Below are 17,508 nucleotides of genomic sequence, written 5' to 3'. Positions count from 1 at the left end.
TTTATTTCAAACAGTGATTGACTCCATAATTTGACACAAATAAAACAGATAAATAAATCGTATTTTTTTTTTTTTTTTTTTCATTTTTATACTGTTGTCATTAACTGAAAACGGATGTGACGTGTTTTCTCTTTGTCGTCCTGGTGACGTCATATTGACTCGATTCTAATTATAAACAATGATGGCGGACGCTGAGGCCGTATCTGTAGTGTATTTTGCTGTTAGTAACATTCCTGCCAGTTTTCGGTCAGCGAACTTGAGGAATTACTTCAGTCAGTTCATTGAAAGCGGCGGTTTCCAGTGTTTCCATTACCGCCACCGGCCCGAGGTGCTTCGGGGCTCTGAGTGCGGAGCCAAGGAAGAGCGGAGCCCCGGAGCCTCTCTGACCGAGCAGCGGGACACGAAGCCGCGGAAGGCCGTGAAATCCTGCTGTTGTGTGGTCTCGGTGTCCGCTGAACAGGCTGGCCGCTTCATGAAGATGTATGCGGGAAATCATTGGATAGACTCGAAGGGAAACTGGCTGTCCAGGCGGTGTGTTATCAGGAGAGTCAAAGTTTCAGACGATAAAGGTCAGCCATACATTTTATCTGCGACATTAAACTGAGGAAATGTACGACCCTATATCTCCTAAGACCCTAACGTGTACTTATTTTCAGTTTGCACAGGTCTTTGTTTAAATATCCAGTATTATGCTATTTTTCCACCCATCTCCATTTGTTCTAAAACCCCCCAACAACATAGTATTTGAGGTTTATTTTCCCAAAGTCTACGGATACGTTAAACGTATCCGTAGACAGGTCACTCTATGGATACGCAGCGCCCCTCATTGGCCAGTTTAGGTCACGTGATAGATGCACCACGTGACCTAAAGTTCCGTACCTAACTAACTCTAAAATGTTTATTTTTGTCAGATATGTATTTTTAAAGGTAGAATTTGCCGTGTTAAATATGTTAAAATGAATTATTTTTTGCAAAAACAGGATTTGAACCTGAGCCCACGTTAGTGAAACCCACGTGAGTGTGGGGGCTATGGCTACGTTTAACGTACCTCCAGACGCTTTATTTCCCAAACTCGCCTGTTTTCCAGAGTTTTAGCCCTTGAAAAGTAACTTTCTGAGCAGTTCCAAAAACAGGCTGTTTTGGGGCCTACTTATGCATATTCATGAGTGGGCGTGTCTTTAGACGTGGACTCCACTCAACAGCTGATCACTAGCGATTTTCTTTTGCTATCCACACACTCTTGTTATTGTTTTCAGCCATAAAACTACACATTACAATGAAACACATGTCTATTTAAGCTGCTATTGTGATTGTGAGTCTGACAAACACTGTTTCAGGGTGTGTGTGCTTGTGTGTGGCAGCAGCGGAGTCAATCAGCTGTGTCAGCTGCTTCAAACACTCACCGAAGCTGCTACATCACTTTCTTTTCATCTTCTCCACTACTTATTACAGAAATAGTTAATTCAAGGTCATATTCCACTGTTTTGTTCAACCACTGCGTCACATTGGGTCACAAACACGTCAGATCATCTCAAAGGCAAAACAAGGCGGTATAACGGATACTAAAAATTGAACTGATTGTAATTGCTCCCTGGGTGCTACACCGTGGCTGCCCACTGCTCCTCAGGGAGGGGTTAAATGCCTATGTCGCTTTACATACGACAATAAAGTATAATTTATATTCAATTTTAAACTGCAGTGTTTTTTTTTTGTGTGAAATAGTTTGAGAGGGAGGAGCTCACATTCTTATATAGGGTAGGAGGAGCCAGGATGGTCTGGAGGAGGAGTTTCCACTAGGTGACGTTGAATAGTGAGAAAAATCCAACTCCCCCGTTTGGAGCTGAATTTTTACAAAATGTGGAATAACAATGGAGGGAGGAAACTGAACATTTTCCAACTTTGACCCTTTGAATAAGGCTAAATGGATTTACATCACTGTAGCAAAACCATTATAAAGTGAATTTTTCACAATATTGCCGACACCTAACTAATATATCGGCCAACATGTAAAATAAAAACATGCTTATACACAAGATATATATTGTACATTGGGGTATCAAACTTATTTTAGTTCAACGACCAGAGGGGTGTTCCATAAAGTGGGTTATGTTCAAACTCTGAGTATGTTCGGGCTCAAATGAGGGAAACTCTGAGTATCCCATTCCTAAACACAAGGTGTGTTCTTCACTGAGTATGTTACCATGGCAACATTGTCCGTGAACTAAACCTGGTCGCTGGCAGATTTTATCAAAGAAACCCTGGGTTTCTACCTGGCTCCGCCCACCTGAACACCGTTTCTGAACACTAATGAACCTTAACACTTTTCCCTGACACACATTAGTAACATCACACACCACAGACGTGCTCACATCATTACTAATGTTGTGTTGCTATACGTTTTTTTTTTTTTTGTGTGCAAATGGTAGTTTTCTTTATAACATTGTGGATACAGATCATTAGGTTGAAGTTGATCTGCATTAAAACATCTACTGACGTCTGTAGTAAAGTTCACTGAATACAAACCTGTGGATAATATAAAGGAGATGATAATTTAAATGAATCCACTTTTAAGGCTCGATTGTTGTTTTATATTGTCATACAGTTAAATCTGTAGATCGCGGTTCCTTGACGACGTGATGGCGCAGTGAGTTGTGATGCTGCTCTTGGAAGCGATGGGTCACTGGTTCGCGTCCCGCTACAGTGTTTTTTTATGACATTTTTTTAGGATGTCAAGATGACTCTGGCGATCATATTACATTAAAAATCAATATAAATGATGCAATATCAAGCGGCATTTACTGTCTTTATATCCAGTGTAACGGGAGGGCTCTCTATGTAGCCATCCGATGCTGCTGACACGTCTCCTCAGACACATTTTATTCATATTATTCACCACTCGCTCACTGAAGCAATAAAGTGATGAAGCGACCAAAAAGTGTGACTAATTACGGGTGATTTAAGCCACTATAATCACTGAAGACTGAACGTACCTTTAGAACAGGCTCATATTCCTCAAACACCGACTTATTTCACCCATTACGGTGAAAACATCACTATTTTCCGGGTGGTTGCCATGGCAGCTCGACTCATCTTTAATCCATTGATGATGGCTTTTTATCGCGCGTGCATGTAAGTAACCCAAGGTTTACATACTCAGGGTTGATTGATCCACTTCATACCAGCTGTAATGGAATCCGATACCCAGAGTTTGCCATCGTGGGTATGTTGACCCAGAGTTTATGGATAGACTCAGAGTTTGTTAACCCTCCTTTATGGAATACCCCTCAGTTCAATCACAAGTGGGCCGCAGGCTTTGGGCGGGAAAACGAAAGCATTAACAATATGGAGTTTTAAAATGTTTATTTTTAGTTCAAAATGATAATAATAATAAAAAGAACAAACAACAACAAAATGACACCAAAAACATACACACGAAGTGAGAAAAATACTTACCATTACCAGCAACACACAAAAAACGACAACAAAGACACACCAAATGAGAGAAAAATAAACAAGATCACTACAAAATACACAAAAATAACAGAGAAACATACAAAACGACATAAGAAACAACCAAAAACACACACACTGAGATAGAATAATTTAAATAATACCAACGACTCACAAAAATGACAAAAAACACACGAGAAAAATATATTGAATAAGAAAAAGAAAAGACAAATGAAAACAAAATACATAAAAAGACACCAAAAAAAAAAAAAAAAACACACAAAATGATATAAATGATCTTTATTAGAACATGAACTGAAAATACAAAGGTCAGTCTTGGTCCCACATCATGAGGGAGATGACCGTAATGATAAAAACAATGGAAATAAATGTATTCAGGAGGCACTAAATACTGTTTCATTCCACTTATTTAAAATATGAGATTATTTAAAATGTGTTATCGCTCATTCATTCCATCGTTATATTCCATAGTTGTTTCTTCGCGGAATTCTGAGCAAAATGTCGCATTCGGACATAAGGGGGTACTTGTATTCAAAAGTTAGAGAAAGGGGGTACTTGAGCCTAAAAAGTTTGAGAAGCACTGGTCTAGTATAACGCAGATAAATGTAGTTTCATTTACTTGTTTAATGTGATTGCCATCAAGAGAAACCCTGTGCTTTACTTACAAAAGCTGTGTGAACCAGATGGAGGGTTCCTGTATTCCTAACATGTATTGAAATTTTTAACCAGTTTAATCAGAGATTGGGCTATAACTTCAACCAGGCCTGATAAAAACGGAAAGATAAAAAGGATAAAATGTTCTCAACTTATCTTTTTTGTTTTTACTCTTTCAGATGATGAGCTCTTTCCATATAAAACAAAGCTTGAGCAGCGATACCGTATCTCCCTGACGGAGCAATTTACGGAGGCGGACCTCAAAAGGTTATCTGAGCTGAATCCACCCGCCCTGATGCAGAATGGGAACGTTGGAACGCCGATAAAAGTTTTCCTCCAGCTCATCCAGACCTGTCGTCTACCCCCGCGCCTGATTCGAAAGCTGGGCCTTACCTTTCCCAAAACCAGCTCAAACCGTCGATACGGCAACGTGCCTTTTAAGTACCGTGACACTCGCACACTTCCAGCAACAGAGGACAGTGTATTTACAGCTGCTGGCCATGAAATATCAGGGCCAGGAGTGTTGACCACTTCATCATCTGGTAAATTGCGACGACAGGTTGATTCAGCGGGGACAACAGAGACTGATGAGGCACCGGCCAATGAGGAGGAGTGGGAGGGCGCTGAGTCAAATGCAGACGATGTGAGTTCAACTCAATCTTATTTTCTCAGTATTTTTAATTAATGCTTTGTTGTTGTCGTGACTACCTCGCTGAGCTTTTTTTTTTTCATATATACGTATGATATTTTTCCAGGATGATGACGGCTGTGAGGAGTGGGAGCGTCACGAGGCCTTGCATGACGACGTCACAAGCCAGGAGCGAAGCAAAGAGCGACTATTTGAAGAAGAGATTGAGCTGAAGTGGGAAAAGGGTGGCTCAGGCCTGGTGTTTTACACTGACGCTCAGTACTGGCAGGAAGAGGAAGGAGGTGGGTCATCTGAACACTAACTACACATTTGTCTTTTTTCATACATTTTTTAAATTATGTATTACAATAATTTCCTCAACGATATATCTCCCGAAATACACAAAATGACTCATAAAACATAAAATGACAACAAACACAGACTCAGCAACCACTTAAACAAAGAAAATGATGACAAAAAAACACAAAAAACAACAACACATTACAGATTAGCTCAGATGAAAATACAGAAAACAACAACAAAATTCAGAAAGTGACCCCAAAAAGGCACAAATCGACAACAAAAAGGCAGAAAATGACATAGAAACACACAAAATTACAAGAACACAAAAAAATAACAAAAACACACATAATGACTCCAAAAACACACTAAGGGGGTATGCTACGAAGCAAGGTTACCTCTTATTGCACTGACTTCTGGGATTTAATCAGTGTGTGCTGTCCTATAAAGCTCGCTAAAGTCTTACAGAGCTAAATCACCATGGTAACTTAGGCTGAACGACTTAGCGAGTACTTAAGTCCCGCCTCCTGACCAATCAGATCTCTTAGAAAGCAAGCTGTCCAATAAAAGGTGATGTGTGAACACGTCACTGTGTGGATCTGATCTGACAGCTGACAGGAGACAGAATATTTAGACATCGATGCAATCCTTTCATTTACCGATGACATCCTATAGGAAATATAGAGATTTATATCTGATGGATTGATAAAGTAAAATAAGTCAGCTGATGTAGCCTGCGTGCTTCGGGAACTTTCACACCGATGAATTAATTAATTCATTCATCAATGTATTCTGGGGTAATGCAAAGAGCCTCAGTTCTGTAGATAATACAAAATATAAATATATTCCACCTTATGATGTTGGCTGATCTGTACGAACCCAGCATTAGAGTCACAGACAAGGTAAAAGAGAAAGTGAAACTGATCAGAGTGTCTGTTTAGTCTCCTTTTATAATCTCACTAATTTAGGCATCAACACTCATCAATTCCTGCATTAATTACTTCCTGCTTTTGCTGCAGCAACATTGTTGTTTTTGGTCTGAATTATGGAATTTAATTCTTCATATTTCTAAAGAATTATTCCTCAATTGTGACATAAGTTGCTCTCCAGTTTCTCTGACTGTGATTGTTCTGACGCTGTCATATCCATCTTCGTCACTAGAGTGTGCCAGTTAACCAGACTGAAATCAGTATGCTTAACTCAACCTGTTGTGATCGACCTTCATAGGACAGCTTCTCTTTGACAGGGAATGTTTGGTTAGGTTAAGCTTGCTAACGTAGATTAATCCAGGATATATTTATCTAGCTTCGTAGCACAGGCCGTAAATGACAACAAAGACAGACACAACAACCACTTACCAGTAAATATCAACAAAATGACTACATGACCACACCAAACAACAGCACATTACAGAATATCTCAACACACAAACAGTTTACAGAGTTACTGAAAATAGTTACAGAAAACAACAAAATTACAGAAAGTGACCCCAAAAAGGCGCAAATTGACAAAAAAATGCAGAAAATTACAGGAAAAATACACAGAATTACAACAGATAAAAACACAAATAATGACTTCAAAAACACACAAAAAGGCTAAAAACTGACCAAACATCAAAACCACAGACAAAGACAAAATAAAAGATAAAACCTTTTTCCCCTTGTGTCAATGCTGACATAAATGTTGATCATGTGGCCCTCGGATCAGATACAATCACAGTTTTGTGGCCCCCGCTGTGATAAAGTTGCCCATCCCTGCTGTAAATCATGTAATTTGCTTCAAATCTACCACAGAATACATTGTTACATATTTTTCAAAACAATAGGTAGAAATAAAAGTTGGACCAAAGAAAATTAAGCTATTTTCTATGTTCATTTAATGTGTGTTTGGATAAAATCAGAAAATAATGTATTTTTTAACCGACTTTCCTGTTTTTCTTTCCACTTCCGCCACATTCTTTAGACTTTGATGAACAAACAGCAGATGACTGGGACGTCGACATGAGTGTTTACTATGATAAAGGTATTATACAATTATTACAGTTCTAAACGTCAATATAGACCCTGGTATACGCTATATTTGAACTTTGCCTCTCCTCTTACAGACGGAGGAGACATGGATGCTCGTGATTATGTCCGAATGCGTTATGAACAGAGGCTGAGAGAAGGTTTAGAAGATCGTTCGGGTGTTAATCAGTCTATTGGCAGCTTCGAGAGGTTTACAAAGGTAAGTGGGACACCTCAGCACCTTTATGGTCAGTTTTTTTTTAGTTTTTGTTTACATAAATGTGTTTTTTTTTTTTAATTATCGGATTAGGGTTTCGGCCGCCGTGTGATGGAAAAGCAGGGCTGGAAGGAGGGTGAAGGGCTGGGAAACAGTCAAACAGGGATGTCTGAGGCACTGGAGAATGAAGGACAACATCCATACTGTAAAAGAGGTTTTGGGTAAGTTCAATCACTGAAAATATGAATTTGTCATTTTAAATGATATGCTTTAATATTGGATTAGCTGTGAATGAAATATCCCTTGTTTTGCTTATTACAGGTATCATGGGGAGGCTTTGGTATTACATCCTGGGAAGAAGATTAAAAAAAACTGGCATATATCTACTGTGTATGACAAACCCAAAGACATTGATGGAGGAGACACGTTGCTTCGACGTCAGCCAAACACAAGTTTAAAATACAGAGGATGGCAAGCAGGGGGCAGCATCGGACCACGTCGATGACGACAAGTTCATCCAAGAATGTACATAAAGTGGGCAGTGTTTTTAACTAGCCAATTTAGTAATAAATTGTGTCATAATGATGGTTTTTCTGTGTTTAATTATTATTATTATATTTAATACCCCCAAGAGTCAGGCAAGATACAAATATAGACTGCATTACATATTTTATTTGGTAATCCAAGGTAAATGTATTTCAAAAAAGTGTGTATCTGACTTGACAAAAAGCAGTAAATGATTATTGTCTCTCAGGTTGGAGGTTAAACAGCACTTAAAAGATAATTTCCCTGTTGTGCCAGATGGCAGGTTAGCATATTATCTTTAAATTCCTCAAGCTGATTTCAATGGAACAAAATGCAACACTGAATCATACATAAAGAAAGAAACACTGAGATGTGAAGTTGTGACTGATTTTTATCCTCATCATTATGAAAATTTCATAGATGCCACACAATTGCTCCCCAAAAGATTACAAATATCAACCTGTCTGAACACGATGTATTATGAGTGTACTTAAATGATAAACAAATGCTTATTTCAGTTGTTAATTTGGTAAACAATGAATAAGGTCTTTATATGATAATTAGTCCATCCATTGCTGACCAAAACAAAAACAAAAAAACAAGGCATCATTGATACTAGTCATACAATCCTGTAAATCATGTAATTTGCTTCAAATCAACCACAGAATACATATACATTAATATCCATATAGAAAATGTACCAGATTTAGCCAGAAAGGTTTTTTTCATCTGTAGTCCCTGGACAGAATGTTCAAATGTCACCCCATTAAAACAAACAATTAAAAGTTAGACCAAAGAAAATTAGGCTATTTTTTGAAAAAACACAATAAATTACCAATATTTTTCTTAGAGTAACATTTATGGATCAGAGTAAAATTCGCATAATATAGAGCTATAAGATCGGTTAGTTTGTGTCTGAAGACTGTTACGTGCGCCATGCATTAAAAAAAAAAAAAAAAAAGCTTTTATTTTGACATCCCGATTCCGTAACCCGGAAGTAGTTGGAAGCTTTAGCCTGATTGTGATATACGCATGCTAAATTGTGGCGCTAAAAGGTTTGTAATCCGTGTCTGTGTTTAATGTAACATTTCTATATTGATACTTATAGATTTGATACGTTTATGGAACACATTGGGTTCTTTTTAGGTTTTATTTCACGGTAATGTTTCTTTTCTGCATCTTGTAGAAGTCGTGTTGGTAAACCTGTCAGAAAGTGTCTGTAAATCCAGAATTTTATCACAACGTATCGTTATCAGATTAAATTATTGTATTGACAAATGAAAAATATTATGAGCAAAATACTACTGTCTGTCTGACTTATTGACACTAATAATAGAAAAATAATAATAATAATAATAGAAAACTCCAACATTCTTTTTTTTGCCCCTGTTTGTATTTTTTTTCTAGATAACTTGTGTTTTTATTTATTTACTTTAATATAAAACCATTGAGCTCATTTTTGCTACTTTTTTTTTTTAATTTTTTGTTAAAGTGAATACAAGAGTCCCGCCGTATCCTAAGCATTACCTAACTCACTTGCTGACTCTCACAGGTGACTCACTGTATCCCTCTACCCTGCACATCACACCACATGTGGCCCCTCTGACCTCAGCCTCTACTGGAGCTACTGAGACCATGTCCGGCCCCACTGGAGCCAAACCCCACCTGCGCTTTGGTCAGGTGGTTATTGGCCCTCCTGGCTCTGGTAAAACCACTTACTGCCAAGGGATGCAGGAGTTCCTTACTCACCTGGGTCGTAAGGTGGTGGTCGTGAACATGGACCCTGCCAACGAGGGAATACCTTATTCCTGTGCAGTGGATGTGTCAGAGCTGGTGACTCTGGGTGATGTCATGGATGGCCTGAAGCTTGGGCCTAATGGTGGACTTCTGTACTGCATGGAGTATTTGGAGGCCAATCTGGACTGGTTGGAGGCCAAGCTAAAGCAGCACAGTGACTGTTACTTTTTGTTTGACTGTCCTGGACAGGTGGAGCTCTACACCCACCAGAGTTCAATCAAAAACATTTTCTCTCAGTTGGAAAAGTGGAATTTTAGGGTAAGCATCTGTATCTAGTAGAGACTGGGGTGGACTGGCCATCTGGCATACCGGGCATCGTCCGATGAGCGAGTGAAGGCAGACATGGTAACAGGTGATCAAAAGTGGCAAAAACATAGCAAGAATAGAGTGAAAAGTGACTCAAATGGGCCAAAAGCAGTCAAGAGTGTCCCAAAAATGGGTAAATAAAGAGGAACCAGGTGTTATGTAATGGAAAAGGGTAGCTTATAAGGGCAAAATGTGGCAAACATTAGTGAAACTAGGCAAAAAATGTGAAACTAAAAGAGGGAAAATGTAGGGAAAAAGGAAACAAGTGGTATTTATTGGGCAAACGTTAGCTTATTTGGATGAAAAGTGACCAGAAAAAAAATTGACAAGTGTCAAAAAGAACTTACCAAAATGGAAAAAGGTTATATTTATTGGCAGAAAGTAGCTATAGCCTGACCAACGTGCAAACCAAAAATGGCACAAAGGAAGTTGCAAAATGATCAAAGGAAATAGGTGAAAAGGGGTTAAAAATGTCCCCCTTTTAAGGTGTTCTGGGGGAATAATACTTAAAATTAAATAAGTCATCCCTGTAAGGGTGTGATTTATTCAGTGATGTCATATGTTGATTGCATTTTGTGCCACGTTTGCCGTTTCCTGAGACCTTTTGCTGTGATCTCGTAGCTTACGACCGTGCACCTGGTGGACTCTCACTACTGTGCTGATCCTGCCAAGTTCATCTCCGTGCTGTGTACGACCCTGTCCACCATGCTGCATGTGGAGCTTCCCCACGTCAACGTCCTCTCTAAGATGGACCTCATTGAGCAGTATGGAAAACTTGGTGGGTGTTCACAACAAAATATCAGATTATTACAGAGTAGTAGCAAGACTTATGAAACACCGGTATTACGATTATTACCTCCACTCTAAAAACGGATTTATTTTGCTTGTATTCTTGTGCAGCCTTCAACCTGGATTTCTACACGGAGGTCATGGACCTGACCTATCTCCTTGATCACTTTGCTGCAGACCCTTTCTTCAAAAAATTCCGCCACCTCAATGAAAAGCTGTTGGAGGTCGTACAAGACTACAGCCTGGTGTCATTTGTGCCGCTTAACGTGCAGGTACCAGTGTCATATAATGCAGAGCACCAACATCTGAATACTTCCAACTGATAGTTACAGGAAATACTTTTTATTAAATATGGTCCATGTCAGTAGATCAGCATCTAATCATATTCAGTCCCTGTTTATCCCGTTGTTGGTTGAAGCCATTGTGATCCAAGTTCATGAAATAGCTCTAGAAATATTCATGACTTCTTATGTAGACCTACTGTAAATGTCAGGAAAAGATAAACATAAAAGTTTGAATTATCTTGTAAACAGATGGCAGCCACAGAGTTTACCATTGATTGTTACATTTGATGTAATGAGTTTTAGATTGAAGTCGCCATAGTGTTGCCTAATCATACACTAGTAACAGGCCTTTTCAGTGCATTTTCAGTTCCTTGTTAGATATTCATTCCTTTTGTCATTTAAAATAGAAATTTTGGTCAACTTCCTTTAAAGTTTATGAAATATGTCATTTTTTTTGGAGCCTAAATTCAGACCATAATGGCCCTTTTTCTGTGCACTTGGTGATTTTTTTTTATTTTGTTTTCTACTCGCTACAGTCATTGTTTTATGTTTTGTACTCACTTTAGGGTACAGGGTTACAAAGTGTGGTGGTACCAATGAGTTACACTTAGAGGCAGACGTTACATTCACATACTTGATACAGTTACGTCTAGAAGTAATCTGGCGACTCCACTTACGGTAACACACATGTTTTTGGTCTGTGAGGAGAAATCAGATTACCTGGAGAAAAGTCACGTCAGCCCAGAGAGAACATGCAAACCGCACACAGAAAGCTTCCCAGTCCACCCTTCATTAATCAAACACAGGGGATTTTTTTTGTTAGGCAGAAGTGATTTGCCTCAAATGCTATAATTAATATTATTCTTCTTTTTTTTTTAATTAACATGCAGGTGCTTTACTTGGATGTTTCAGCCTCATGGTCAAACCCTTGTGTCTTCTGCCTTCAGGACAAAGACAGCATGCTTCAGGTCCTACGGACAGTGGACAAGGCTAATGGCTACTGTTTTGGAGACCTTGAGGAGAGAAATGTTCAAGCTATGATGTCAGCTGCCATCGGCGCAGACTTCCAGTTTAGCTCGTATCCTTTCCTGGTCGCTGCAGTGAGTCACTGTGACTCATCATCAAGGCCTGAAACTACACTCAAAGCCTTACTTTGCTTAATAGCCTTAATAGCATGATGCATGTGATTGTTGTTGTCATTTTCCTTTATTGTTTAATCCTCCAGCTCACTTGGGGTGGAAGAGAAATATGTTAAAACCGATAAAAAGACTGTTGAAGAGGAGATGATGGAGCTGTAACTGGTGCAGTTGAAGAATAAGTTGTCCCCACTGCTTCATTTTTATACCAGACGATTCTGGGAAACATTTGTCATTCTCGGCCTGAAGTCGTACCATGCCACATGTTAATGAAAATGAAGAAGACTTGAGAATTACAACGCTAAGATTTTACACAAACACCAATAAAGTTGTTACTGATTCTATTTTTTTTTCGTGCTTTGCTAGTAAACAGTAAAGACACCTTGGATTAAATGCCAGTCCCATCAAATTGTTGGCATTTTGATTGCTGAAAGAGCCACTCCATGGGTTGAAGTGCTGAAAATGCTGCTAACATGACTTTAAAAGGTTATACAATAATCTTGAGTGCATTTTAAAAAAATACCAATGCAACTTTCATGAGATTAAATGCTGTTTATATTGTCTCCTTATGTTAAGAGTGAATAAATGGTTTCTACAGCATAAATTAATTCTGTTTCAATAAATTACAAGAAATGGTAGTATGTTATTGAGCAATATATTATTAGTTTATGGTACATTTGTCAAAAAAAAAAAAAAACAAAAGCCTAAAAAAAGAACTAGGAATGTTTTTTAATTATTTTTTTAAAAGTTGGTTAATAAATGTTTCTAAGTACCCCCTGGAATGTGCTCCTGTATATGGAGGTAGATTTGTGTTTTTATTATTCAATCAAAAAAAAAAAACTTTTTTCACTTCAAAGAATTTTTTTTTTTTTTAACATTCACTTTTTTTTTTTTTAAATTAGAAATATTTTTCTGAGTGACTTTTTTTTTCTTTTAATGTAATATTTTTTTTTTGGATTGAATAATAAAGACAAGTGTTCTATGCATAATATGGCCCAAATACAAAAAAGATTACTTCAATTAAAAAAAAAAAAAAAAACATTTTCAAGAAAAAAGAGCTTCAAAACTTTTTTCACTTCAAAGAAAAAAAAAGTGTTCAAACATTTTTTGGGGCTCAATTTTTTTTTTTTTTTGTTTGCATTCAAACATTTTTGTCTTTGATTTAAAATAATAATAATGTAATAATTTTTTTAAAATTATTTGTATTGAATAATTAAGACAAAAATGTAATACCCATAATATGGCCCAAATACAAAAAGATGACTTCAATCAAAAAAAAAAGAAAGTTTATTTATTTTCAAATCAAATAGAAGTGTTAAATGCAATGATTTTATTTTTTATTTTTTTTGCATTTTAATACTTTTTTTTCCCTTTGGTTGGAAACATTTATTATTGATTTAAGTCAACTTTTTTTGATTGAAGTGATTTTTTATTTTTTTTAATTATTATTATTATTAAAAAGTTTTTTTTTAATTGAATAATGGTTGGGAACCACTGATTTAGACGACTATTATCCAGAAACAAGTCTGTCAATCGGTTTAGTTTTTGTGCCAGCAGGTGGAGCATGAGCTTTCAAATCCACCTCCCAGGTCTATAAAACTCCGGTCCAGTTCTTCATTCCGACCAAGCAGAAACATTAAGTCAGGCGGGGAGAGGAAGCCACATTAAATCTGTTTCTGCACAACTGGCCCTGTGTCTGGTCTGAAGGATGGAAGCTCCTCTCTTTAAAATATAATAAACTGAATCAAACACTCAACATTATTTCCTTTAGTGTGAATGTGCACCAGCATCACCTTTAAGATCTGTCCTTTAAACCATATATGTAACGACTATTAAAACTAGACAGAACATTAGACTGTGTGTGTGTGTGTGTGTGTGTTCTAGTTACTATGCAGGAGTGGAGATAAAGCTGATCCACTTCACAAGCTGTAAGGAATCACATTACCGTCTTGAGACAGCAGGACGTGGCTATAAAACAAGAGGTGTGTGCGCGCGTGTGTGTGTTAGGGGGGTGTGTCAGTCACAATGCTAAATTGTGTTTCTATGTTTGTACATGTGATCAAGTATGCCTCCTCACAGCTACTTCCTGCCTCCCCCCCCTCCCCCCCTTTGGCTTTAAGCCCCCTAGAGGCAGATGTGTGTGCGCGCGTGTGCGTAAATGTGAGTCCGAGCGATTGAGCGCGTGTGACAAATTTTAGTGTGTAGGATTTTAGAGACTTTCATGAGACTTGAACGCCTTTAACGAATTTACATTACATTGTTTCTAACATGAACTCCCAAAGCCCATCCCACACACACACACACACACACACACACACACACCCCCACACACACACACATGCACATACATACACACGCGCGCGCGCACTTTTCATTACCATCCCTCCCTGCGCGCACACCCTTTGCGCTTTGTCAGTGCCACAAATGTCTGCTTCATTTTCCTGCGCATAGAGAGAAGGAAGTCAATGATCTATTTCTCTAACTATGGGGATAGTTTGAGCTCCTTCTGTCTGCCTGATAAGGTGTGTGTGTGTGTGTGTGTGTGTAGGTCAATGTTAGCAGGGTGAGAGAGCTGGAGCCTGTGCGCCCATCCCCCACAGTGAGTGGAGAGTGTTTCTGCTGGAGTGAGAGGCAGACAGAGGAGAGGAGAGGAGAGGGGGAGGAATGAGAGAGCAGAGCAGAGCAGAGCAGGGAGGGAGGGAGGGAGGGAATGTGCATTGGTAGTCTCGTTTGCTGCAAGGCTTCCTCCTTCTGCTGTGGAAAAACCTGTATGTGTGCTGCCTTTCTTGCCTGAACACCACTCACAGATTCTGGTGGGAACCATAAAAACACCAGAGTGGAGGTGTTTAAACTGCATAGGTTTGGACTATTTTAAATGTCCCAATCATATTTTACATTGATGTAAATAGGAAAGAAGACTTGTATTGTTTTAAATATGTCTTGGTGTTTTATTTCATGTTGTTCAAGTTTTGAGTTCAGTACCTGAGATTGCATACAGAGACATAGTCAGAGGTTTTGCTTCTGCTGAATCAATCAATTTATTACTGATAAACAGAAAATGAGTCGATAACAATATCAAGTCAATAGGATATAACAGGAAACTCATCTAATGCTCACTCCTGGGCCTCGCATGTCGTTTTCTCAGCATTTTTATTCTATTTTATCTACAGTATTAGTTTCTCCTCCCTTGGCTTAAACATGAGCTCATCAAAGATAAAGACACACACAAATTATATAAGTCTAAACAGTTTTCAAAAGTTTATATCTAACAGTATTCTTTCAAATAGAAGATGTTTTACATTTACAAATCAAACAATCAGTTATTATAGTTAAAGATGACATTTACTGCTGATATAAAGCAATACAAATTATGTTCAAGATTATTGATTGATTCATTATTATTATTTATAATTTAGCGGTCAATTGTGTCTGTTTATTTGATTTATTAGGGTGTATGTATATGAGTTGTTTACTGTGTATTAAGTGTCATATTTAAAGTAAAATTATTCCTATTTGTTAATGATTTAGATTTTGTGCATTTTGGTCAAACTCTCTTTTGTTAGTGTTAATCTGTGTCCTAGTTATTTGATTTGTCTCATTGCTTACGTACTTGCTTGTGTCATTGTTAGATTTAGATTAAGATGAAATCAGATGTTCTGAAACTGTTTGTTCCAACAAATAGGCTTTGAGAAAGTTGACCTGAATATATTTTATTATGGTTAAATAAGAGCTATTGGACATTTAATGATGGTATGGTAAAAAAAAAAAAAAAAATAAAAGAAATCATGAATAATAATCCATATTTCAACAATATACACACCTCTTGCATACATCCTATTATCAATCCTTCATATCTGATACAAAGTTATACTCTATGGTTCCATGTCTTCATGGACCTTGTATTTTGTGCATGTGCAGAGACATGTTGTTAGCAAAGAAAAAAAATTGTTTTACAATCTTGGTATTATAATAAAATGCTAAATGCTGATGTAAAGAATAATGTTTGATTTTACTTTGACTAATATCCACAAAAACAACAAATTATAGCTACTGTGCAGCAATGGTCAGGATCAGGCCTTTTTAGGCAAAACAAGTCAGCAGATGTTAGCATGTAAAGAGAGATTTCTAATGGCTGTCAAAAATTCTGTTAATAAGATTAAAAAAAATCTGCACCTATAGACAGCATGGAAATGTTGGTCATTTGTTTTTGACAATGATTTATTGGCCTTATAAGTGGAAAACTGATGTTTTGAATCATCTCCAATTGTTTGTATGAAAGCGAAATTCAAAATGCTGTAAAAAAACCTAAAAAACAAAAAAACAATTCTAATGCAGATATTTTGCAAATTTTTGTATTTTTTTTTCTCTAATGAATGTTTATCAGAAGCAAAAGCTATAACTTTCAAGTATGTGTACATTACCATTTGCAGACTATCGAGCAGTTTGATGCACTGTAGACTAAATTTTTGATTAATCAAAAAATCTGTGTGGATAGATTGTGTTGGACAGTCTGAAAGTGTGCTGTAGTAAGCTTGGTGTCAATCAGGCAAAAATTGTGGGAGGAGATAGGTTTAATTGGTTTTATAGTTTTTGTAAAAAAAAAATAATAATAATAAAAAAAAAAAACTTTGTAATTTGCATGTGTCATATTTTCAAAAGTTTCTTTGGTATTGGGGCAACCGTTTGGTCAAAGTTGCAAATCTGTAGCACACATGGTTGATTTGCTATGAATTGTCCAAGTTTTGAAATGTAGATGCTTGCTGTAGCGCCACCTTTAGGGCGATTGGTTTATTATTTTTGCAGTTGAGGTAATCTGGCATAGGACTGGACCTTTGAGAAGGAGAAGGAGAAGGAGAAGAAGAAGAAGAAGAAGGAGAAGAAGAAGAAGAAGAAGAAGAAGAAGAAGAAGAAGAAGAAGAAGAAGAAGAAGAAGAAGAAGACAGAAATAGAAGAAGAAAGACAGAAGAAAACAGAAGAAACAGAAGACGACGAATAATGAGCGCGTAGTTGAGCTCAGATGAGTCGCCTCCCAGAAGAAGAGCTTCTAGGGAAGACTACCTTCTTGTTCCCGAAAATCCTTCTATCCCTACTTCGAAATAAGACAGCCCAGAACGCTTCTTTTCTCCTGTTTATTGTACCATATCTTTATTGTCCCACCATTGTCATTTTTCATCTTTCAGAACAAGTCCTTTCTGTTACTGAGTCCAGTGGCCTTACACAGGTGACAGGACAAAATACCAACAGACAACATCACAAACCCTGAAAATTACTTTATTACTATCGGTTGACCTTAGAATAATAATGTCATCATCAAGGAAATGTAAACATAAACTCATAGTACAGGTGACAAATGATCACGGCACAATGCATAAATGCTAAGGGCGGGACATTATAT

At 37.5% G+C, this 17,508-nt stretch overlaps 2 protein-coding genes across 2 annotated transcripts; both read left to right on the top strand.

The window, feature by feature from the left end:
- The first annotated feature begins 147 nt into the window (after positions 1-147).
- On the top strand, positions 148-7,847 carry gpatch3 (G patch domain containing 3). The gene is made up of 7 exons (XM_028470851.1): positions 148-569; positions 4,305-4,768; positions 4,881-5,055; positions 7,016-7,075; positions 7,158-7,279; positions 7,370-7,497; positions 7,598-7,847. The coding sequence occupies exons 1-7, from the start codon at positions 179-181 to the stop codon at positions 7,779-7,781; spliced, it is 1,524 nt and encodes a 507-aa protein (XP_028326652.1). The 5' UTR covers positions 148-178; the 3' UTR covers positions 7,782-7,847.
- Positions 7,848-8,787: 940 nt separating this feature from the next.
- Positions 8,788-12,627, top strand: gpn2 (GPN-loop GTPase 2). The gene is made up of 6 exons (XM_028470940.1): positions 8,788-8,856; positions 9,354-9,856; positions 10,526-10,682; positions 10,805-10,965; positions 11,925-12,055; positions 12,203-12,627. The coding sequence occupies exons 2-6, from the start codon at positions 9,437-9,439 to the stop codon at positions 12,273-12,275; spliced, it is 942 nt and encodes a 313-aa protein (XP_028326741.1). The 5' UTR covers positions 8,788-8,856; positions 9,354-9,436; the 3' UTR covers positions 12,276-12,627.
- The last annotated feature ends 4,881 nt before the right edge of the window (positions 12,628-17,508 follow it).

The sequence above is a fragment of the Gouania willdenowi genome, chromosome 16, assembly GCF_900634775.1.
Source record: "Gouania willdenowi chromosome 16, fGouWil2.1, whole genome shotgun sequence".
NCBI classification, from domain to species: domain Eukaryota; kingdom Metazoa; phylum Chordata; class Actinopteri; order Blenniiformes; family Gobiesocidae; genus Gouania; species Gouania willdenowi.
This window is presented reverse-complemented; position numbering and strand designations above follow the sequence as displayed.